Raw genomic sequence first — 22,527 nt, forward strand, 5'->3', positions numbered from 1 at the left:
CTGTTAATTAGATCATCTGCATACGCAACTTTCTAAAGCATATTTCTCTGCAGTGGTTCTGGATCAGAGATAATGACGTAATTCAATACAGATATGTATCATTCTGTTGATGTCTCTGTTGTAGAACTGCAAAGTTTGGCTAAGCTAGAAGTCTGACATTTCCTATGCTGTCACCACCCATGGATCTGTACTATCAGGTAGCTGACTGCCAGATTACAGAAGTGTGAAATATGACGGGCTAAAAAAAAATAAATAAAGAAGGTAACTGGTGTTTCAGAGGCCTTATTTGGTCCAAATCTTTCTCTGTTTAGCAACACTTACCTGACCAGGTCTACATGAAAAGCCCATTGGTGGTCCCAGAACTCACTTTTTCTTGAATATTCATGTAAGATGGGAATATTAATTAGAAAACATTAATGGTAAGGACACTTCCTATTTGTGCAGTTGGTTTCATAAATGCATTTCTTCTTTTTGGTCAACGGGGGAATATTGGTTGTTCAGTATTGCTCCACACTAGTTTAAGCACCACTATAACCTGCTTTTCATTTAAACCCTGATTTCACATAGGTTTGTGTAGAAAAGCTGCTCCCCCTCAGCTCCTTCGCAAATGCATTTCACCAGGCCACTTACAGCAAACAGCCCATGTACAGGAAAGCCATCTATGAAGTCCTTCAGGTAAGCACAACATCTGAATGTTTTTATTTGTTTGTCAAAATCATAAAGCATCTTCCAGAGAGTAGTGAACACAGGAAGTACTAGCACAATAAATTGTGAAAATAATTAACAGATCAAGGATTGTGCAGGAAAGTAAATTAAAGAAAATGATTGACGAAAGGGAAGTGTCAAGTGAAATTAAAGATTACACAAATAGAGATATTTAGGCTTTGGGAATCTTGGAGTGAAAGTCCAGAAACTTGAAGAAGACTTAACTAGAAAAGCAGCTCAGAGTATATGAGGCAGTGTCTATTGGAAGGCAACAGAAAGAAAGGGGAAGGGAACATTTTGTATATACATGTTCGAGGCATGTGGGCTGCTAAATTCATATCTGTGCATAGATCGCCGCCTAGTGTTGGGTCCGGATGATTGCACATTGTTGTCCTGGAAGAGTCTTCGAAGTATCACGAGATTGGTGGCTCCTCCCCTGGACTACAGTGCGCAAGGCATCGACTCCATCCCCAGATTGTTTTTTTCCGCCATTGGGTTCGGATGTGATTTCGACGTCTCCTGTTCGGAATCGATAAAAAAACTTCTTAAAGGCCAAAAGGCTTTCCTTACTTCGTCGGTATTGTTAGCGTTCGGTCTCGTGTATACTCCTGCTCGTCGAGTCGGATATCGGAGGAGTCGGGTGACTCTTCGGTCATCGAGGCCCTGTCGACGCAGCAAGGCCCTGACGATTCTACAATGGAACGGAGTCCGTTCAAGTACTGCCCCGTGTGTGGGTCGAAGTACCCACACATCGACGTGCACCCTGTGTGCAACATGTGCTTGTCGCCGGACCACGACGAGGCCAGCTGTATGGCCTGTTCCAGGTTTCGATCGAAGAAGACGATCAAGCTTCGGCGCGTGGTGCGCCTCCAGGCCCAGCTAATGGCGCCGGCACCAGTGGACATCTTCGACAGCCCCGACGCAGGAGAACAAGAACTTCACCTGCAGATTTCACCTCCATCGGCGGACGTCGAGGCCGACTACGAGGAAGACCAAGACCTCGAGGAAGACGTCGAGGAGGTAGGGGACGACGAAGAACCTTTTGGGGCCGTGGAAGATAGCTCGGAGGATGAGCTATGCCCCGATCATACAAAGGCTCAGGTCACGGGATCGCCACAAGGCCTTACCCACGATCCTACACCTCGCTCCTCGGCCCCGCCTTCTGGCCCGGCTACGGACGCCTCTACGGAGCCGCCATTGCCGAAATCGAAACCGAAAGTGAAACCTTCGGGATCGACCAAGTCTAAGATGGCCGACGCAGCACCGAAATCGAAGACGCCATTGGCGGCGTCGTCGTCGGAGGCCTCGAAGCCGAAAAAGGCTGTCGAACAGGCTAAAGCGCCTAAAGTGGTCAAGGAGCCAAGCTCGAAGGCAGTCGCCCAGCCTAAGGTGGTCGAGTCCAAGTCGAAGTCCACCGTCAAGCCACCGGCGGTCAAGCATACCGCGTCTGCAGGCAAGCCAGCCGTCGAGGCCAAATCGGCAAAAGGCACCGAGCCGAAGTCTGGAGCCACTACACCGAAAGGTAGATCCGCCGATCCGAAGCCATCGTCGTCGACGCATAAGGCCGTGGATGGTGGCGGACGCACGGTGGTCGAGACTACGTCTGCGCCTCCAGCTAAGAACAAGGATTCATCGACGCTCCAGTCTTCCCCTGGGGGTGCATCGAGGTCCACAGTCGGATCGACAAGGCCGTCCGCTTCTTTTACGAAGCAAGTGGCAGACTCCCCCAAACGTATTCGAGAGAAAGAGCTGACGTCGGCGCCGAAGACGCACTCGGTACCTACTCCAGAAACGGAACCGAAAAAGATCGCCAAGCCACTCCTCTTTACTCTACCACCCAAAGTGGTGCCAAAAGCCTTTGCACCACGGTCGGTGTCTAAAGACTCAGAAGGGGTAGGGCACACTCAGCTAAGTGGCAGTTTGAGTCGACAACCCTTACTGGACGAGCAGTCGGAACAGTATATCGATGCCGACACGGGCAAGTTGACGCTCTATAAGAGGAAAATTACTTCACAGCCCTTGGAGTCGTTTGTAATAACTCTAAAAAGGAAAAAAACAGCGCCTGAAACTCCGGAACATGTTGAGCGCATTCCTCTGCACCCTGCAAGGAGCCTGTCTCCCTCACCCGCTTGCTCAGATGGAGACCTGGGTGATCAGGACGAGGAGTATACTTTTCCAGAAAACACAGACCCTGATGAGCAACAGGACTCATAGTCGCCCTCAGGTGATCAAGGGGACCAACAAGCTGTCCATGACCCACAAGCTTTTGGATCAAAGCCTTCTCCTACAGAAGATTCTGCAGCGTTCAATGCCTTAATTGAGAGGGCAGCTACAAACCATAAGGTGGAAATGCATGCTGACCCTGTGGACGTTGACTTTCTATTCGACACTTTCTCTGCTGCTGAGAAAACCGTAAAAACACTTCCAATGCTTAAGGGTGTTCTTAAGCATGCCACAGACATTTTCAAGGAAACCACAAGGGCTCGAGTGGTCAACCCTAGAATAGAGAAGAAATACAGACCAGCACCTGGAGACCCAACTTACATACGGGGCCAGTTGCCTCTAGACTCTTTGGTGGTCTCTAATGCTCGAAAAAGGGCGAACTCACAGACAACAGGTGAAGCTCCTCCCCCAGACAAAGAGTCTAAAGTGCTGGAGGCATCGGGGAAAAGGGTGGCAGCGCAGGCAGCAAACATCTGGCGCATATCAAACACACAAGCCCTGCTAGCCAGATACGACAGAGCACACTATGACACCTTAGAGCAGCTTTTACAACACCTTCCAGACCAGTTTAAAGAGGGAACTGAGATGCTTATCCAAGAAGGCAAGCTCATCTCCAACGCTGCAATTAGATGTGCGCTCGACGTTGCGGATACGGCAGTCAGAGCGATAAATACGAGTGTGATGTTACGGCGTCAAGCATGGCTCCGCATCTCAGGATTCAAGCCAGAGATACAGACTGTTATCCTCAACCAGCCCGTTAATCCAGACAGACTGTTTGGCCCTGAGGTGGACTCCACCCTTGAAAAAATTAAAAAAGATACTGAGACGGCGAAATCCATGGGTGCACTTCAGTCTCAGCAATACAGAGGGAGCACTTTTCGTCGCTCAGGCACTCGGGTGTTACCAGAGGACACTTGGCACAACAGGCGCAGTTCAATAAAAGTGGGGCACAGTCCTCGTACACCAAACAGGGTAGAGGAGGTTACAGAGGAAACAACGCCAAGGGCAGGGGCAGAGGAAACAACAGTTCCCGTTCCTCTGCCGCCAACAAACAGTGACTTCCTGTCACTGCCCCCCGACCATCCAACACCTGTCGGGGGGAGACTCCAGCAGTTCCTGCCAGTCTGGAAGTCCATCACCACAGACAGGTGGGTAAGGAAACTTATCCAGTTCGGCTATTGTTTGGAGTTAACGTCCACTCCACCCAACATACCCCCAAGACAACGTCCTATGTCGGCAGAGCACTTGCACTTATTGCAGCAAGAGGTTCTTGTGATGCTGCAAAAAGGCGCAATAGAACTCGTGCCACTGGAGGAACAAGGCACAGGGGTTTATTCCCTGTACTTCTTGATACCAAAAAAGGACGGCTCACTCAGACCCATTCTGGACCTACGCCCCCTCAACATGTATATTCTTTCAGAACACTTCCACATGTTGACTCTGCAGCAAGTTCTTCCACTGTTACACCAGGGAGACTTTCTCGCAACCTTGGACCTCAAGGATGCTTACTTTCACGTACCACTCCATCCATCCCACAAAAAATACCTCCGGTTCACCATTCTAAACAGGCATTACCAGTTCAAAGTCCTGCCTTTCGGAGTGACCACTGCTCCCAGGGTGTTCACAAAGTGCCTGGCAACAGTGGCGGCGCACCTCAGGAGACAAAACATACATGTCTACCCTTACCTGGACGACTGGCTCGTTCAGGCCAAGTCGGAACAGCAGTGCGCCGCAGACATGTCCCGCACTATTCACCTTCTTCACAGTCTGGGGTTTTCGCTCAACTATCCAAAGTCGCACCTTCAGCCAGCACATCTGCTGTAGTATTTGGGCGCGACTATAAATACCCTGACTGCTACAGCTCAGCCAAACACAGCGAGGATCAACAGCATCCAGTCGCTGATTCAGAGATTCAGACCGTAGCACTCACTCCCTGCGAGAGTGTTTATGCAGTTGATAGGCATGATGGCCTCCTGCATCTTCATAGTCCCGCACGCAAGGTTGCATATGCGTCCGCTTCAGGAATGCTTGGCGCGCCAGTGGACTCAGGCTCAAGGGCAGTTGAAAGACCTAGTGTTGGTAACTGGTCGGGCATACAACTCTCTGCATTGGTGGACTCCACACAACCTTTGCAAGGGCCGACCATTCCAGGAGCCTGTGCCACAAATAATCCTGACGACGGACGCATCCCTCCAAGGTTGGGGAGCGCATGTACTCCACTACACAGTGCAGGGGCTATGGTCGACACAGCAGAAGAAGATGCACATCAACTACTTAGAACTGATGGCAATCTTCATGGCACTGAAGTCCTTCAAAGTACATCTGTGCAACAAGGTCGTGTTGATCCGGACGGACAACATGACGGCGATGTACTATATCCAAAAGCAGGAAGGCACACACTCTCCACAGTTGTCTCATCTGGCTCAGAGCATGTGGAAGTGGGCCATTCAGAGGAACATCTTCCTCATGGCGGAGCACCTCCCAGGCGTGGACAATCAGATGGCGGATCTGCTCAGCAGGTACAGCCACCAAATGCACGAGTGGGAGATACACCCATCAGTACTCCACCCGTACTTCCAGCAGTGGGGTCATTCAGAGATAGAACTGTTTGCCACAAAGGAGAACGCAAAATGCCCAAGCTTCGCCGCCAGGTTCCCACACCCACAGTCGCAGGGCAATGCGATATGGATGAACTGGTCAGGCAAATTTGCGTATGCTTTTCCCCCAGCACCTCTCATACCGCTGGTGGCACGGAAGCTGCTGCAAAACTTGATGACACTCATCCTGGTTGCTCCAACGTGGGCACGCCAGCCTTGGTACACCACGTTTCTGGAACTCTCCGTGGTACCGCATCAAAGGCTGCGCCTCACTCCCAAGCTCTTGACGCAGAACCATGGCGACATTCAGCACCCAGATCCACAACAGCTGAACCTAGCGATCTGGCTCCTGAGGTCTTAGAGTTTGGCTACCTTAATTTGCCCCCGGAATGCATGGACATCATCCGGGAGGCAAGAAGGCCAACGACCAGAGCTTGCTATGCGGCAAAATGGAAGCGGTTTGTCATTTACTGTACAAAACATCATATCAACCCGCTAGATGCATCCATTCCTAATATCATCTGCTATTTGTTACATCTTTACAAATGCAATCTGGCGTATGCTTCCATTCGGATACACTTATCCGCCATAGCGGCTTATCTCCAAAACAGGCAGCACCTATCAGTTTTCAGAGTGCCTGCCATCAAAGCATTCCTGGAAGGGCTGAAACGAGTCATCCCCCCCCAGGTCCCCACCAGCTCCTGTGTGGAACCTCAATGTGGTCCTCACCAGGTTGATGGGACCACCCTTTGAACCTCTACATTCCTGCGAGATTCAGTTCTTGACATGGAAAGTGGCTTTTCTCATTGCCATCACGTCGCTACGGCGTGTTAGTGAGCTACAAGCGCTCACGATACAAGAGCCATTTATTCAAATTCATCCTAACAGGGTAGTGCTGCGCACTAACCCTAAGTTTCTTCCTAAGGTGGTGTCGCAGTTTCATGTCAATCAAACCATCGAACTACCCACATTCTTTCAAAACCCTGAAACAGTAGCAGAAAGAATGCTCCACACGCTTGATGTCAAACGAGCATTACTGTACTACATTGACAGGACCAAAAGCTTTAGAAAGACACAACAGTTATTTGTTGCCTTCTCAGCCCAGCACAAAGGCAACCCTATTTCCAAGGCAGGAATAGCCAGGTGGATCGTTAAGTGTATTCAAATTTGCTACCACAAGGCTAAGCGCACTTTAACGGTCCCCCCAGGGGCCCACTCCACACGCAAGTTAGGGGCCTCCATGGCTTTCCTAGGTAATACTCCTTTGGAAGATATTTGTGGAGCAGCCACATGGATTACTCCACACACCTTTACTAAACACTACTGTGTAGATGTGCATTCCAAACAGCAGGCAGCTGTAGGTCAGGCTGTTCTTAAAACTCTTTTTCAAACTTCTGCAGCCGGCACGGGCGGCCGCCGTTAATGGAGGGACTGCTATGTATTCTATGCACAGATATGAATTTAGCAGCCTACATGCCTCGAACTGAATATGCTACTTACCAGTATGCATCTGTTCTTGGCATGTAGGGCTGCTAACATTCATATCGCCCGCCCTCCTCCCCGGCGCCCGTAGCGGCTGCACATAATTTCTTGCATTCACACATTAGCATGGACATCATTTACACTATTTCACTCCATCTGGGGATGGAGTCGATGCCCATGCACACTGTAGTCCAGGGGAGGAGCCACCTATCTTGTGATACTTCGAAGACTCTTCCAGGACAACAATGTGCAATCATCCGGACCCAACACTAGGCGGCGATCTATGCACAGATATGAATGTTAGCAGCCCTACATGCCAAGAACAGATGCAAACTGGTAAGTAGCATATTCATTAAAGACTGCATAGTAAGCACAAAGTATATTGAATGGAGACGGAAAATATTGATGTAAAATTCATAATGATTCTAGACCGTTCAACAGACTGCTTCCATTTGATTGAATTGAATACCAGAAAGAGACTAGACTAAAACTATCCGAATATTACCAATAGTTATGCCAATGTTTTGGGCGGTAAAACAGAGATGTCAATGTAGGATGAAGAGGTGAAATAGTTTAGAGAGTAAGGAACAAAAGAATATCCTTACTGTTGTATCCAGTCCCCCTTGCTCCAGACGCATGACATGTTTTGACTGTAGGGCAGCATCCTGTGCTGTTATTTTACACAGCCATGGAACAATAATTGAGTGCAGAGCTCCCACAAACACCCGAAAACTTTCGCACCTTTCTCTGCATCCTTCATTTATTGCTCACAGCTGGATGTGCTTTGGCTATGTGGTGGGTTTGTTCTATGTTTTTACATTTGTTTTCAGTCTTTGGTCTCCATCTTGGGAATGGTGTTTTTTTACTTTTGGTCTGCCGTTTAGCAGTGTAGTTAATAACTGATTTCACTATGGGTTAGTGAGTTATAGTTTTGAACATCTGCCCAGCTTGGCAAATTGAGTATAATTAAATTCGGGTACTGTAGCACTTTTTAATTACAGCACTTACAAACAACTGATGTGAAGTATAAAGAGTTACTTGCTACTTGATGATATTACGTCTTGTTTTTATTTCAAAAGGTTTTATTAGGTTTTCATAAATAAAGAGCGTTTAGCAAAATAACCTGATGTAAAATAGTTAGCTATTGATAAAGCCATAATAGCGGATAAACACTAATATACAAATGATAAAAAGGCAATGTAAGCAACAGGATGTGAAGGTTGAAAGTGGGCTTGACCCCAAGGTTTTAACTAAGAGAAAGAGGTAAAGGGACAGGGGGGAAGAGGGACAAAAGAGGTTTCCAAAACGATATGTCCAGAACGCTCTGACCATGGATCTGGAGCTGTCAGATTTCGGAAATGCCATCCACAACTGTACCCCCTTAGAAAATAGCTTAATGCTGTCTATTAACAGAAGATGAATAAGGCAGGGGGCAATTCAGCAGTCACCCGATAAGCCGGCCACACTATATACAGCAATTATTCTGTCCCTGTTAGAAATGGTAGAGGCCGTCACAGCAGAGGGTATTTTACTAACCATCAACAGAGTTGCAGATTCGCATGCATTGTTAACATCTAAACTGGTTTATATATTTTATCCGAAGGTTCCCTCTAGGGTGAAAAAAGGGGCTATACGATCTTGGTTTAACAATAGCCTGCCAAAAGGCTAAGCGGGCCCTGATAAAGACCATTAAAGCAAAGGATAGGTCCCTAACTAAACAAATAAATGCGGGTGCTGTATAGAGAAAGTATCCAACAAGCAAAAAAGACCTGTGAATTGGATAGATGGGATGCCATAAAAACAGCCCTATCCAACAAAGACATGAAGGCGTTTTGGTCCATAGTCAGTACAGGGAGTAGCGAAGGGAAGCCAGCGATCAGGCCTAACATAGCAGCAGATGTATCGAAGCCTCATTTCCAGGCTTTATATACTACAAAGGAAGCAGTTGGCCCAACTGATGAAACATCCATAATTTCTTTGGGGACTAGTCTTGAAGAGGCCTCTGTGATTACTTTAACTGAAGTTTTAAACGCAATAAGCAAGCTTCACTTCGGCAAAGCGCCGGAATTGGATACGTTATCAGGGATCTCTTTAGGGCAGAACCAAAAAATATGCAATCCCTACCTATGGGTTTTATTCAACGCTATTATGAAAGGTATGGCGATCCCCGGAACCTGGGTTGGGACAAAAATTATCCCAGTTTTTAAAAAGAGTTCACCCCTTTTGCTTGCAAACTATAGGGTGATCAGTCTGATAGATGTCACCCAGAAACTGTTTGCCCGGGTACTCCTTGATCGCCTCCAGGTGTGGATGGAAGAGCATGAAATTTTGAGTCCATATCAAGCTGGATTCAGGAAAAAACATTTCCACTGTCAACCAAATATATAGACTCCAACTTTATATTGGAAAACGGTGTCAATAGAGGGTGGCAGTCTCTCTTTAATATTTGTGGATCTGAAAATGGCTTTTGATTTGGTGCCCAGAGCTAAATTATGGGGTCTACTTAGAAATCTCGGGATCCCCCTCTACCTCCTGAGTTTGCTCATGAGATTGCATGAAGGCAACTTTTCCCAAGTGAGGTTTGGGAAATGTGGCGAACTAACCTCCCGACTCCCAGTTAACAAGGAAGTATGGCAGGGTTGCGTGCTTACACCCTCCCTGTTTTGCCTCTTTGTTAATGCATTGGTCGCCCAACTCATTGAGGTAAAAGATAACGATGCCCCGGAGATAGCACGTAGAAAGGTACAAGCAATGATGTTTGCGAACGATACCCTCTTATTGCCAAGGTCGCCCATAGGTATCCAGAGGGTGCTTGATAGCTTTGTCACCTTCTGCAAAAACAGGCGGCTGGAGATTAACATGCAGAAGACTAAATTTATGGTCTTCAACCCAGCCAACACTTCACGTTCTAACCCTTGTTTAGATGGCACTATGTTTGAGAGGGTGTAGGTATTTAATTACCTAGATGTCACCTTGACTGAAAATCAGGAGTGGGGGCCACAAATGGCCAAAGCAAGTCTCAAACTAGCCAGACTGAGGGTGGAATTGGAAAACTGTCCAGAAACTCCTCTTACAAGCCAGCTGGGCTAATAGCGCCAATAGCAAGGGGTGCGACAATGTAGGTGGCTGAAATATGGGGTCATTGTTGTTCTGGTAGTTTGAGTAACTCCCCCTTACCTCCTACTGCTGGACTTAGGAATCAGACCATTTGGGGATGAGGTTGAACTCAGACCCCTAACGTTTTGGCTCAGACTATGGGTGACCCCGGAACTGGAACTTTATCAGTCAGAATTAAAGGATTTACTGAGTTTCCCGGGTGTAGGTAAAATACCATGGTTTGTACATGTAAAGGAGGAATGTTGTAGGCTGGGAAAAGCAAGTTTATAGAACAATCCAGAGGAATCGTGCTCTGTAATTTCACTCTCAGAATTGGTAAGATCTTACAGGATGCACAAACTCGCAGATATCCAGGGGAGTTTGGTCTTAGGACATTTGACAGCCAAATTCTTGAAATTCAAAGACAAATACATATGAGAGACTTTTATGGATGACATCCAACCAACCCTGGCAAGGAAATTATGTGTTCAGTTTAGATTTGGGACCTTGCAGCTCCGTGCTTTCTCTAACAAATGGTCAAAAACCTTTTCTCGAGGGTGCCATGCCTGCAACTGTGAGGAAGAGTCAGAGCTCAACGTTTTTTTCTTTTGCCCTGGCTATAAATCAGCTAAACGGCACTGGCTTATCCAACTGTACAGGAACTTAGGGTTTGTGCACTGCAAGGAGGCATTTAGAGTCCTGAAGTACTATACTTATACACCCATTGTTTTTGCTGTATCTAGATTTCTAACCTCGATGTGGCGTACGCGCTGGATGTTCTTAAATTTGTTACCACGGCATTAAAAGTATATATTGTCTGCATCTTTCAACTGTTTTACCAACATTGTTTACTCTTTTTAATGTTTTAACGTCAAATCCGCTGATGAAATTAGTTTTTACTTTGACAAATTGCACGTGCAGTTGTTTATGTGCAATGTGACTTTTACAAATGGGAAAACATTGATGGTAGCTGGATGAGGGTGGTTTGTTGATTTGAATTGTCCGGTCCTACCACCATGTGAACCCAGTGATGCACTTTAACACTGTTAATCTAATTATTTGTATAGCTATTTATGGGGATTGTTTTATGGTACCTGGTTTTATGTGTGTGAATTTTCTGTGTATGCACTTTTATAGTCCACGATGACCGAAATAAAGTTTGTTGGATTGGATATGTCCAGAACATATACAAGCCATGAGAATGAGATAAGAAAACATGATCGAGGATAGTCAAACATTACATATTATCTTGAAGCCTGCAGTACAATTCGGTAAGAACTCAAGTGATGGCGTTCATGTCGGTCGACGATTTCAGAAGCTGCTGCCTAAGCACATCTATCTGGTATGTTTACTTTGGGATTTCCTTTTTTCAGTCATTTAATACCAGACTCTTTTTATGATAACCTTCCATCTCTGGATTTAAGTTTTATTAGTAACTCCTTATTCCCACTGCTACACTTATACCAATCAAGAGTGTGTTGGATTTTGGAAGCAATAAACACCTTCTCAAACTCAGAAAATGGTCTGTTTTCCCTTTTGTTGTTGATATTGGATCCTCTATTGAGGTCAAAGATGAGGTTTACCTCATAGCTAGCATGAAGACTAGTTCAAAAATACTGTCAGGCCTTAATTAATTTGAGAGCACTCTGAGTTGCTGTTACTACATGAGTCCACTGGGGTTCACTCCAAGCTACTTTCCTGGGCTTATGATATGTATCTACCTGTTATAAAAGAAGCCTAGCCATGGAGCAATCTCCGAGTTACTCGAATGGTCTTGCACCAAGGTAGTCTATTAGATCTCCCCAAAGCATAAAATAGAAAGCAGTCTCAAACTCTGTTGGAAAAACCACCACTACTTACTCCATATGGTTGTGTGATGCTGCAAACAAACTTCAGCAAACACATTAATCTTGCAATACTGAATGTTCATGTTTAGTCTCCTCTCCGTATGTGAGAGATCCTCGCCCCAGTGTGCAAGATGTGTCATGGTTAAGGTGCAGGGCAATCCATCGCCTAGTCTAAAAAGTAAATGAAAGGGTCTCTGGTTTTATAGTTCCAGGATATTTTGTTAACAAGAAATCCCAACTAGGAGTTGGAGTTTATTCAATCAAATGTTTTGTTTATAGATTTGTGGCTCCCTCCTACAAAAAATGGCAACAGGGTAGGTCTTCGTCCCTTAAATAAAATAGCTCAGGCATCTTTGGCCCTTCTGTTCTACTCAACTTTGGGTCCAGACTTTTTTTATTGAATGTGTAATGTGTCCATAAATGTTAAAATGAATTCATTTTATGTAGCTTAGAGTAGCATATGTCTCCTCTGCCTTTTGTGTCTTAAATATTTGTGTCTGCATCAAAGAGGTTAACTGACTGACCCTATAATGGAACCCCTAACTTGCCAACAGGCATCCTTGATAGCCGATACTCTGTTCACACCAATACTGTCCCGCTTCCCATTTGAAGTGTGTCAGCAGCATATGTCTATATTGCCTTCAAGGCAATATGGACATATATCTCCATCAAGGCACAGGTTCTCTAAACTAACTTTTCACCTCCAGCATTCGATAATCTGGCTTCATCAGAGGACCAGCACATTGCTTCATTTGCAAAGTTCATATTTTGTCATGTGAGGCTATATTTGTCCTAAAACACCTCTTTCTGCACGGTGAGATTATTCTTTCTCCTGGCAATCATCTATTCATCGTTTGTGGTATCCGCTTAAAAACTGTGTTTTCAGTCATCTTTCTTCTAAAAAAAAATGAATGCTTAGATTTGTAAATGCAGTGTTAAATAAGGAGTAACCAAATGAATGTTTAGTTTCAGAGCCAGACGTTTGACTTTTTTATTGCTTGTTTTGTTATAGTTTTTGCCAAATGTAATTGTTAGGGAAGCTTCCTTGCCCACATCAATCTAACAAAAATGCTATGAAGAGAAAAAAAAGATCTTTGTTTGGTCTTTAAAAGCACACAGTGCCATTGTGGTCTTTAGCACTGAAGGGAGATATTTTGAGTGTGGATGGATTGCTCATGAACGCCGGAAGGCTGTCGCTCACAATGAATTTAGCCAATGGCTAAAGTGGGGTGACCCATTTCTTCATGTTGTACTGGGTGGAAGAAAATGACACAATCATAGAACAGTGAATTAAGAAGGCTGGCTGAAAGCCTCTTTATGCAAGCATAGTATGCACACAATTTCAGTAAAATCAAATGGTCTTGGCTAACACCGGACCTATAAACACTGTAACAGACCCTTTACTTTTGATTGCGAAGAAATTCGTATTTAATTTTACAGTTCAACCCGTAACTTACAATGAGGATCTTCAACTCATCGCCAACTTTTTCTCTGGTCGAAAATATCTTTGCCACTGTTTAAGAATGGTGCACTGGATTTAAACATATCAAATAACATAAACTAGTAGCTTTAGTATTTTAGACAATGATAAGAGGATTGGTAAGGATTTCAAAATCTTTATAATTCATTTAAGTTTAGTATTTTGTTTTTAATTCAGTTAGTAAGTATAAATCAGTTTACAGAAATATCAAGAAAGTAATGCTTAAAGCCAACAAATAAATGACAGCATGTTCCATGAAGGAAAACGTTCCTATACTAGTCTAAAGAATACTAAGTCTATCAGAAGCCATATAGAGTTCCTGGAAAAAGAGTAAGAATTTTGGAGCTTTCAGTTAGTTGCTCTAAGAAGTCAAACGTCCCTAAAAGAGTCTAGAAACTTGGTCGAGTGTCTCAAGCTGTTGCAGTATAAACTGTCTACATTAAGTTATAGAAAAATAATCAAAGCAGTAACTATGATCATCAGCATAAGTAAAACAGTCACCTAACAAAGTGTCAGGAAACAGCAGTCTCCATCAGCAGTAGCTCACAGCAATCAGACAAAGGGAAGAAAGGCACTGTCAAGTGCATAGAATGGCATTGCATAGCATTGCCCTTTCAAGCTAGTAAGATGTATATAAAACCTAAAAACTTGTGTATCCATACGCCAGTGTTTGAAGTCATCTCGAAACTTTGAGGATGAATCTTCTGATGATCTGCCGTTTCTTCCTTTGATTTCCACAGTAAACACACAAGTCATCATAGCGCTCCTTAAATGTTGCTTAACAATTATACTTTTTGTGACATCTGAGTCCTCATGAGAATCTTGCAAGCCTACTCTGCTAGCTATAGAGTGTTCCATTGTGTAACAATGGACTACTTCTAAGAAATAAAACACTCCCTATTCCAAATGTCCTGGTTAGATCATGAGAATACGGCTTTAAGCAAATATTATTGGTCTTAAAATACTAGCATTCTATTCAGCTTATTATTGACTAATAAGTGGAATAATTTAAAATACGATGAAATTGTGGTGTGAGGAATGAAAGAAATACATTTTAAAACTGCACATCTTACATTGATAACAGCTTTTAGCAATTCTGCTAGCATAGATCAGCATTTTCTAAAATGCCATTTATTGTATTTAAGAAAGAAAAGAAAGTGAAAACAAATTGAGTACTTCTCGGGTTTAGCAGTGAGTGTATGATAGAAATGAGAGCTTTCTACAAATTAATAAAACTGCACGTTATCCAGTATTGGGCTATCTTTCATAGATTCACATGCCTGAACCATCCTTGCCGTTGAGGTGGGAGACTCATGGTACAAATAAAATAAAACACAATAGTAGTAAAATATAATAAAATAGGATATAATGGACCATAAAGTCACCAAATTAGCCTATCCTTGTTCTTTAGTAAAAAGAACCAACATTGGAAACTAGACAATCAGGCTCCAGCACCGTCTAGAGAGGTAAGTTCCTCAGATTTTCTACTGCACGTTGTGTGACCGGGTGTCTCCCTGAGCTCTGCTCATTTTTTCTCAAAGTTTGCTAAATACTATTAGTACAGGATGTCTGAATCTTCAAAAAAAGGATTATTCTTGACGTATGGTTCCTGTGGAAAAAAAGAGACTGCATTTTGATCCCCACAAGGAATGTATATACAGTTTGTATCCTTCTCATAAGGTCACGGACTGCTGGATTTGTAGAACCTTTTCCTCAAAGACGCTAAAGGATAGAGAGGGCAGGTTATTGATCTGGCTGGAGAAATTGAAGGTGAGATCTGAAGTGGTGTCTGAAGAGGATGATCTTGAGAGCCTTCCAGCGTCTAAGAAGAGAGATAGATCTGACAAGCCACCTGAAAGAGCTGGCAAATCATGTAAAAAGTCTCATCAGGAGATTGGGCACTCTTCCTCTAAAAAAGAGAATCTTTCTTTCTCTTCTGAGGGAAAAACTGTGGAAACATCAAAAATGCCATTGAAAACAGCATTGAAACAGTCCAAGACTCAGAGTCTCTCAGATCATCTTCATCGTCAAAAAAGACCCTGTCGACGACGAAGCCACCTCAGAGTTGGTCAACGATGTCTCCATCGACGGAAGAACCGGTAAGATCTATTTCTTAAATGACGAAGACTAAATCGCCACCGCTGACGATCACAGCCTCGCCTCCGTCGACCGCACCATCGACGATGGCCCCATTCTCACCGATGCTCTGACCATCGACGACTGTTCCACTCTCGTCAACGCTTCCACCGTCGACGACGTTTCTTTGCTTGTCGACGCTCCCACCGTCGATGACTACCTCCTCTTCGACTACATCATCATCGATGACAGGTCTTCCGTTGACGCCGATAATGTCGACATTGACATCCTTATTGGCAGCTTCAGCTGTCCCTGTGTCTCTTTCCATGGTCATCTCGTTGGCGATCAGATGGAAAAGGCCTACTTCACTACAAGTAACTCGTATTTTGACATCAGATTTAGCGTCTACGCTCCCGTCTGCGAGAGGCTACTACCGCGACCCTTCATACATTTCTCCATTGCCTCCAAGCCATTTTTTGGAAGAGTCAGAGGATGATGGACTGTTCAGCCCTGCACGCAGCCCTTCTCAGCTTCATGTTAAATACAAGGAGGATGATAAGGGAAGAAGAGTATTATGGGCCTTATCAAACAGTGCAAAGGCCTCAAGTTTTATTGCCTCATCAAGAACCTGTGGTGCAGATGCCCATAGAGTTGGTAGAGGACTTAGAAGCTATGCTGAAAGATTACCATACTCGTTTTCCGACTGCGGCTGACCCTGTTCAAATACCGTTTTCAACTCCATCTGTCTTGAATACTTCAAGTTCATCTGCCCTGGCTGCTGGGTCTCAAAATATTGTACCTATACCACAAGAACAAGTGGTACAAGATGATGGCAAGGAAATGCTCGCTGAAGAGGGCGAACTCCCTAAATCGCCAACAACCGTGGATTAATAGGAGGATTACATAATCCCTACACCATCTTCGCCAGTTCCTCAGGCAATTGATTCTCCTCTAGAGGACATTGGAGGTTTTCATATAGTCATGGAGAGAGCAGCGACACGATTCCACCTAACTATGCCTGTTAACCAATCCGACTGCTTCCTCTATGATTTTAAGGATCAGAGCAGGAAATCGGTCTGCGCCATTCCCATAATCAACCATATCTGGGAAGAGGATGTCGAGTATATGAGGAACCCTCTATCTGTACCGGCGATTCTTCCCAGCATTGATAAGAAATGTAAGGCCCTGGATGTTGCACCTGCATGCCTGTCCGGTGATCCTAGGCCTGACTCGGTCATCTTTCAGGCCGCTCAGCGCAGGTCAAGAAATCCATCGGCTCCGATCACTGCGCCTCCTGACAAGGATGGTAGAAAGCTCGACAATATAGGGAAGAGGTTTATGACCATGGCAGGTGCTTCCGTTCGTGCCGCTAACTCATTGGCAGTCCTTGGGAGGTATGACCACCAAATGTGGTCAAATATTGCTCCATACCTTGAGTTTTTACCAGAAGATAAACAGGAGGCAAGAAAAATTCTTGTGGAGGTGGGAGAGAGCAGCATCGGAAACAATCGACATTTCCATGGATATAGCCACCCTAGGATTCCAGCAACTGGCTGGAGCGGTGGTCCTACGCCGCCATGGTTGGCTTAAATCTACCACTTTCCGCTCACAGTTTCAAAGCAAAATTCTCGACATGCCTTTTGATGGGGATTCCCTCTTTGGCAAGCACATCGATGATGCCCTGCAAGACATTAAAAAAAAGACACCAACACTACCAAAGCCCTGGATACGCTGCAATACAGGAGGATTCCTTTTCGAGGAGCCGTGGCAGAGGGTCTTTCTCCTTTCATGGAGGTTACCAAAAGTACCAACCCCAGTATAATCAGGGCAGATATGGTTTTCAACAACAATCTTACAGAGCGCCCCCTATGTGCTTACAGACAACAGAACAGGAGGAAACCGACCGAAGAGGGCAGAAATAATGGTAGGAAAGAGTGACGTTTCCCCAACACCTGAAACAGTTCGGCCACACTTCAACACCAAGACGCCAAACATTTCTCGTCATTTCAACCAATGGGAAAAGCTGACCTCGGACAAGTGGGTCTTGGAAATAATCAAATTTGGACACACCTTAGAATTTGTAAAACTCCCTCCTCCCCATCCACCTGTAAAGAAGCTTCCACCACATCTAGCTCTTCTCAGGAAAGAGGCAAGGAGTATGCTACTAAAAGGAGCTATAGAGAAAGTGCCTCGCTCCCAAGTGGGAAGAGGTTTTTACTCCCATTTCAAGAAAAAGTCGGGAGAATGGAGACCAATCCTAGATCTGAGGAAGCTGAACACATACCTGCAAAAGAAATCTTTTCGTATGGTTACTCTTCAATAGATTTTACAGCTCCTAGACCAAGCAGAATTCATGACATTAGATCTGCAGGATGCATACTTCCACATCCCGATCCATTCCAAACATCGAAAGTTCCTCCGTTTTACTGTTACAGGTGCACATTTTCAGTTCAGGGTTCTCCCTTTTGGCCTGTGTTCAGCTCCATGAGTTTCTACAAAATGCCTCATTTATTTATTTGCAAAGTTTTATATATTGCTGGCTAGACCCGGAGGTATCAGAGCTCTTCACATGAGGATCAGCGTGTTGCAGGTTACATAGTTACATAGCCAAGTATAGACATAGGAGAGAAAAAACATGAGAGTACACAGTAATGTAATTGATTAGCGCGTTCACACGTCTTATAGGGACCTTGCTCCGGTTGCGGCTAATCTCAGGCTGCAGGGGCTGCAGCTTTTACCATGCCTGGACGATTGGCAGATAAAAGCTCCTTCTTTTCGGCTGGCTTCAGAAGCAATGCACACCTGCCTTCGCATGTTTCAATCTCTGGGGCTGTCTCTCAACTCCCAAAAATCAATTCTTCTTCCGTCTCAAAGGATTCAGTTTCTGGGGGCAAATTTGGACACTATCCAGGACAAAGAATCCTTGTCCGCAGAAAGACAATTGCACCTGGTTTCTCTAGCGTCAGACCTACAAAAAAGAAGGTTCACTTCTGTGAAGAAGATAAAATCCTTTCCCGGGATGTCGTCCTCTGCAATCCTTTTGGTTCCTCACTCCTTTCTCAGAATGAGACCTATCCAGGAAAAACTAGACAGTCAATGGCTTCAAATAAAAAGGTAGTTCGATGACCTGGTGAGTATAACCCCGGCTATGCGGGTAGCTCTACTTTGGAGGCATCGCTCCAGCAATGTCTCGACCGGGCTTACCTTTCTTTCTCCCACACCAGAATTCATCTTGACTACAGACGCTTCTCTCGAAGGATGGGGTGTGCACCCTCAAGATCTCTGCATTAGAAGTAAATAGTCCAAAGCATTGTCAAAAATGCACATCAGCTTCCTGGAGCTACGAGCTATATTTCTGGCTTTGCAGTCTTTTCTCCTGAGACTTCAAGGGTCCTCAGTTCTCGTAAGAACCGCCAACACCATTTGCATGCATTACCTAAACAAGCAAGGGGGTACTCGTTCTCACATCCTATCTCAGGAAGCGCAGACCATATGGAAATGGCTCCTTTCTTATCACATTACCATGAAGGTGGAGCATCTGCCAGGAGTAAACAACACTCTGACGGACACTTTGAGCAGAACATCAAATTCTTGCCACGAATGGGAACTGAAACAGTCCGTAGTGGAACACATTTTTCAGATGTAAGGGCAGACCCAACTTGGATCTCTTTGCCTCCAAAACAAATCGGAAATGCCTATTCTATGCCAGTTGGGATCCAGAGAAGGACTCTTGGAGAAACCCCTTCATGCGGAGATGGACGGGGATTTTTCCCTCCCTTTCCGTTGCTCCAGAGGCTTCTAAGAAAACTGAAATTGGAACCATGCCAAATGATTCTCATTGTTCCACAGTGGCCGCGTCAGCACTGGTTCACAGAGCTTCTCCTACACTCAGAAAGCAGTCCATTTCGTCTCCCAGTGTCTCCAACTCTATTGACAATGAGCAAGGGCCAGATTCTCCACCCGCAGCCAACCCCTCTGTAGCTTCATGCCTGGCTTCTGAGCTCACTGAATTCAAGGAGCTAAACTTACAGCAAGACTGTAGGGATATACTTGCAAAAGCAAGAGCTCCTTCTACTCTAAGAACCTATTCTCTGAAATCGAAATGTTTCTGTTCTTGGTGCCGTGATCATGATACACACCCCTTGGACTATTCTCCGGAGAAGGTTCTCTCCTATCTTCTCTTATTAGCTAAGTCCGGACTCATGTTTGCATCTGTTAAGCCGCATCTGGCCGCAATCTCAACTTACAGATGTACTACTGGTGGCCCATCGCTCTGCTTCAACCGTTTGGTCAAGCAATTTTTGAAAGGTATTTTCAGGGCTTTTCCACCCATCAGGGCTCCTCCACCTGAATGGAGGCTTAATCTGGTTCTATCTCAGCTCATGAAGCATCCATTCCAAACTGTGCACAAAGCTTAACTTATCTCGCCTGGAAAACTGCGCTTTTGTTAGCGCTTACCTCTGCTAGGAGAGTCCGCGAAATTCAAGCATTTACTATCAAACAACCATACCTAAGGTTCACCAATGCCTACATTCATTCCAAAGGTTCCATCTTCTTTCCATCTTAATGAGCCTATTATTTTATGTACTTTCTTTCCCAGTCCGTCTACTCTGGCTGAGAAGGCCCTGCACAATTTGGACATTAAAAGGTGCCTTAAATTCTTCTTATCACGAACTGTATCCATTCGGAAGTCAGATCAATTGTTTGTATCTTACGGTGGTCAAAAACCAGGTGTAGCAGTGACGAAGTCTACAATTACAAGATGGATTGCATCGGCGGATCAATTTTGCCACTTTAAAGCCGGAGGTCCTTTGTCTAAGCACCCTAAAGAACATTCCACAAGAACTGTGTCATCATCGGCAACGCTTTATGCCGGAGTGCCGTTGGAGAAGATTTGCCTTGCTTCAACCTGGAAGAATGTGCACACGTTCACACAGCATTACTGTCAAGATCTGAGAGAGTCAGCAGTTGGTCAAGCAATATTACGTAACCTTTTCAAATAAGGTAAGCCTCTTTCGAGAGGTGACTATCTTGTTTCATGCTTTTGAATGCTCTTTCTTTTAATTGTTAATGTTTCTAATGTCTCTCTCATATGATGTAGCATATGTTATAAGTATGTTTACAATTATATTGCACAAAGTGTCTAATGTGGTCTATGTAGTACCCACCATCCGCTAAGGAATAACGATTTTTTACTGCTAGCTATTCTGATTCAGGCATGTGAATCTATGAAAGATACCCCAATACTGGATAAGAAAACAAGTTATTTACCTCTAGTTTCGGTTATCCAGTATTGGTATCTTTCATAGATTCACATGCAACCCACCCTCCTCCCCGGAGACGCTTCCCTTATTAGTATGTTATACTTACTGTCGCACGAAAACCTGAGGGACTTGCCTGTGGAGTGTTCTAGAGGGTGCTGGAGCCTGATTGGCTGGGTTCCAAATGTGGTTCTTTTTACAAAAGGACAAGGATAGGCTAGTGTAGTGACTTTATGATCTATTATAGCCTTTTGTATGATATTTTACTACTATTGTGTCTATATTTTATTTGTACAGTGAGACTCCCACCTCGATGACGGGGAAGATTCAGGCATGTGAATCTATGAAAGATACCAATACTGAATAACTGAAGGTACAGGTAAGTAACTCGTTTTCTTAACGTTTGCATATCTAAGAAAGGCACATTTTTCCTATGTTTTACTTTGATGTGCTTTTTCACATTAATGTCTAGGCAAAGTCGGGTTTAATAAGAGGTTATTTTTTATCTAAATTTATCTGATGGTTCTTTTAACCATCTCACAAAAATGTTTCCCTTTGGAGCACTTTTGTCGTAAGTTGAATCTTGTTTATTTCTTTTCTGACTCCTGTGTTTTAAAGAATTTATGCAATTGTCATTCATAGTGCCTCTTAGTCTCAAATTCTTCTCCTATAACTTCCTTTCCACCTTTTCCCTTCTTTTTTTGCAACATATATCTACAGCTCAGAAACCAGGCATAAACAAATATTAGGCAAATCCCTGTTATTATTGGCATTAGAATAGCCTTAAATATACATTTCCCTGCCTTTGAAAACCAATTGTAGCAACCCCTTTCCCAAAATTTTCAAACAATAAGTGTTTCCAATTCATGTTACTCTGCTTCTAAACCTGAAATGTTCTTTACCAATCTTTGTCTTCTTACTTTCGGCAGATGTATTGAACAGCAGTGAGTTAACTTAAGCATGTTGGAAACTTTGTCCTTTTCTGCAAACAGGATGTCTGATGCAGGTCCGTCTTGGCCTACCACAGACCTTACAGCAATTAAGTCTGTGAACCGAATAAAGCTGCAGATGTGCTTGCTGCCATTTTGTCAACAACTTTTCCTAGTTTTCCAATCCTTTCATCATTTCGTATGACACACACAGGTGTAATGATTGCTCCAAGAACATCTCAGATTAATTAAATTTCAGTACTATGTTTATGTCTGCGTTCTGGTGTCATTGTTAATGCGTCTAAACTTTGCACATGATGCATTTTTGTAATTAGTATTCCTAAATTGGAGATACCTTCCAAATCTATTGGCAAAAAAGTAAGCATTCAGTCCATAAATATAGTAAACTCCAGAAATATTGTGTTCGAGGCATGTGGGCTGCTGAATTCATATCTGTGCATAGATCGCCGCCTAGTGTTGGGTCCGGATGATTGCATATTGTTGTGCTGGAAGAATCTTTGAAGTATCACGAGATAGGTGGCTCCTCCCTCGGATTACAGTGCGCATGGGCATCCTCTCCATCCTCAGATTGTTTTTTTCCGCCTTTGGGTTCGGATGTACTTTTCTTTACTCAAGTTTGGAAACTTTTCTAAAGGCCAAAAGGCCTTTGTGATCGTCTGTATTGTTTTGATCGGTGCCGAGTTCTTGTTCCAGTTATTCTTGAGCAGGACGTCGAAGAGAGCCACGTGGCCTTTTCGACACCGGAGGCCGATCGTCGATGGAAAGGAGCCCGTTCAAACGATGCCCCCTTTGTAACTCTAAGTACCCGCA

General features: G+C 44.4%; 1 protein-coding gene across 5 annotated transcripts in view; it reads left to right on the forward strand.

The window, feature by feature from the left end:
- Window positions 1–22,527, forward strand: part of DNMT3A (DNA methyltransferase 3 alpha) — a 1,977,379-nt gene that overhangs the window by 1,233,041 nt on the left and 721,811 nt on the right. For all 5 annotated transcript variants that reach the window (XM_086928111.1, XM_086928112.1, XM_086928113.1 and 2 more), the window contains one exon: window positions 568–675. In XM_086928111.1, coding sequence (XP_086784237.1) covers window positions 568–675 — 108 coding nt within the window. The remainder of the gene's footprint in view (window positions 1–567; window positions 676–22,527) is intronic.

Source organism: Lissotriton vulgaris, chromosome 6 (assembly GCF_964263255.1).
Source record: "Lissotriton vulgaris chromosome 6, aLisVul1.2, whole genome shotgun sequence".
NCBI classification, from domain to species: domain Eukaryota; kingdom Metazoa; phylum Chordata; class Amphibia; order Caudata; family Salamandridae; genus Lissotriton; species Lissotriton vulgaris.